The sequence below is a fragment of the Triticum dicoccoides genome, chromosome 5A (genome assembly GCF_002162155.2).
Source record: "Triticum dicoccoides isolate Atlit2015 ecotype Zavitan chromosome 5A, WEW_v2.0, whole genome shotgun sequence".
In the NCBI taxonomy this organism is placed as follows: domain Eukaryota; kingdom Viridiplantae; phylum Streptophyta; class Magnoliopsida; order Poales; family Poaceae; genus Triticum; species Triticum dicoccoides.
The window spans coordinates 545543753-545545361 of NC_041388.1; the positions used below are offsets into that span (position 1 = coordinate 545543753).

The following is a 1609-nucleotide window of genomic DNA, read 5'->3' on the forward strand; positions in this document are numbered from 1 at the left end:
AATCTTACCATGGTTGCAGGATTGGTGGTGTTTCCGCGTGACTGTCAACATCGATGGGGTTTCTCCAAATTCTGCCCGCTCAGCATGATCATGGACAGGTCCAGAGGCTACCTCGTGGAATCGAGCTGCGCTATCGAAGTGGGGATGGCCGTCGTTGGATTGTCGAATTAGTGATGGCTAGCTTAGATCTTTGATTTGTTAGTTAGTAGCTCATGCCCTGATGATGAACATACAATGCCCTTTCCTTGATCCTAATGGCTAGTATCTAAGAACTCGTGACGATCGTACGGTAGTAACGATGGTCGACAAAGTGAACACCGTGGGTTGAGATAATGATAGATATTGTGGGGGTAATTTTTGGAAATAGTTGTTCGGTATGCCTGGATGCTAGCTGCAACAGTCGGCTTGCCCTTGCTAGATTCTTAGTTTCTGTTTTAACTCTGCTTCTGGTGTGCCACTAACAACTGCCAAAATTATGAGATTATAATGAACTCTACATACACATCAGATGCAAAATTCATGTGCAATAATCCCAATTCCAGCTTAGAGGCGACCCAGTAAACTCAGAAAAGAATAGACGATCACAAGTAAAGTCAACGTTCTGATTCATCACCGTCATGACAGCAAGCTGATCCACATCCCGATCGCAGCGAGGCAGGAAATCCTCGCCAAGTCCGGCAACGCCAGGCGGCATCCGCACGCGCTGGAGCTTGGAGGTGGCGGCATGGCAGTCGTGAAGGCCGGCGGGGGAGGCGGTGACGGCGGAGGAGGAGGCGGCGCGCCCACGGCGACGGAGAACTTCATGCCGCCGAGGCAGTGGCCGGTGATGTTGCAAATGAAGTAGTAGTCCCCCGTCGCGGCGAGGTCGACGACGTCTCGGCCCGACGCCCACTTGCGCACCGTCTGCCCCGCCGTCGGCTCGCACGTCTGGAACGCGTCCCGCGTCACCCGGTACACGTCGTGCTGCCGCGGCACGTAGTTGAACGCTGCACCGGCCAGCGAGCCATCGAGCGGCAGCGAGCGTCAAGACCACTGAAAGATATATCTTGTGCTGGGGACTAACGGAAATGGTTCATACCGAGCGTGTCGCCGGTGGTGAAGTTGTACTTCTGCGACCAGGCCAGGTAGTTGGGGCCGATAGTCCACCCGTCGGAGTCGCCGACGGTGTACTCCGTCGCGCCGGCGTGGCGTGGACCTGCTATGGCCGCCGTCGCAAGGAGAAGCAGTAGGATTCCGGTGGAGGCCATGATTGGTGGGAGAGACTAGCTAAGAGGGCGTGTGTGCGTATGAGGGGACGACGACTTTGGACTTTTTCAGTAGAAGATGTTTTTGCACAAGTTAGGTGGTGTTCTTTCATTTCATCACGCGCCTCTGTCTATGTTTCCCGGGGTTGTTGCAAGTTGCCATGGTCGTTGTCGCTCACTGGCTAACGTGTCTGTCACAATTAAGCTTAATTTTGACATCAAAGCCGATGTCAAATTTATCATTTTTTGTCTCTCGTGCATTTTTTTCAAATTTTGATATCAAAATTTGTGACAACATCAAATGATGTTGTGTCAATGCATTATTTTTTCAAAACTTTTCGAACATTTTTTAATGTGCAACCATG

The 1609-nt window shown here is 51.6% G+C and overlaps 1 protein-coding gene across 1 annotated transcript; it reads right to left on the bottom strand.

Moving 5' to 3' along the window:
• Nucleotides 1-504: 504 nt before the first annotated feature.
• Nucleotides 505-1325, bottom strand: LOC119297803 (basic blue protein-like). Its single transcript, XM_037575445.1, has 2 exons — nt 1079-1325; nt 505-986 (listed from the first exon to the last, which is right to left on the bottom strand). Exons 1-2 carry the CDS (start codon nt 1245-1247, stop codon nt 616-618), a joined length of 540 nt encoding a protein of 179 aa, XP_037431342.1. The 5' UTR covers nt 1248-1325; the 3' UTR covers nt 505-615.
• Between the last annotated feature and the right edge of the window lie 284 nt (nt 1326-1609).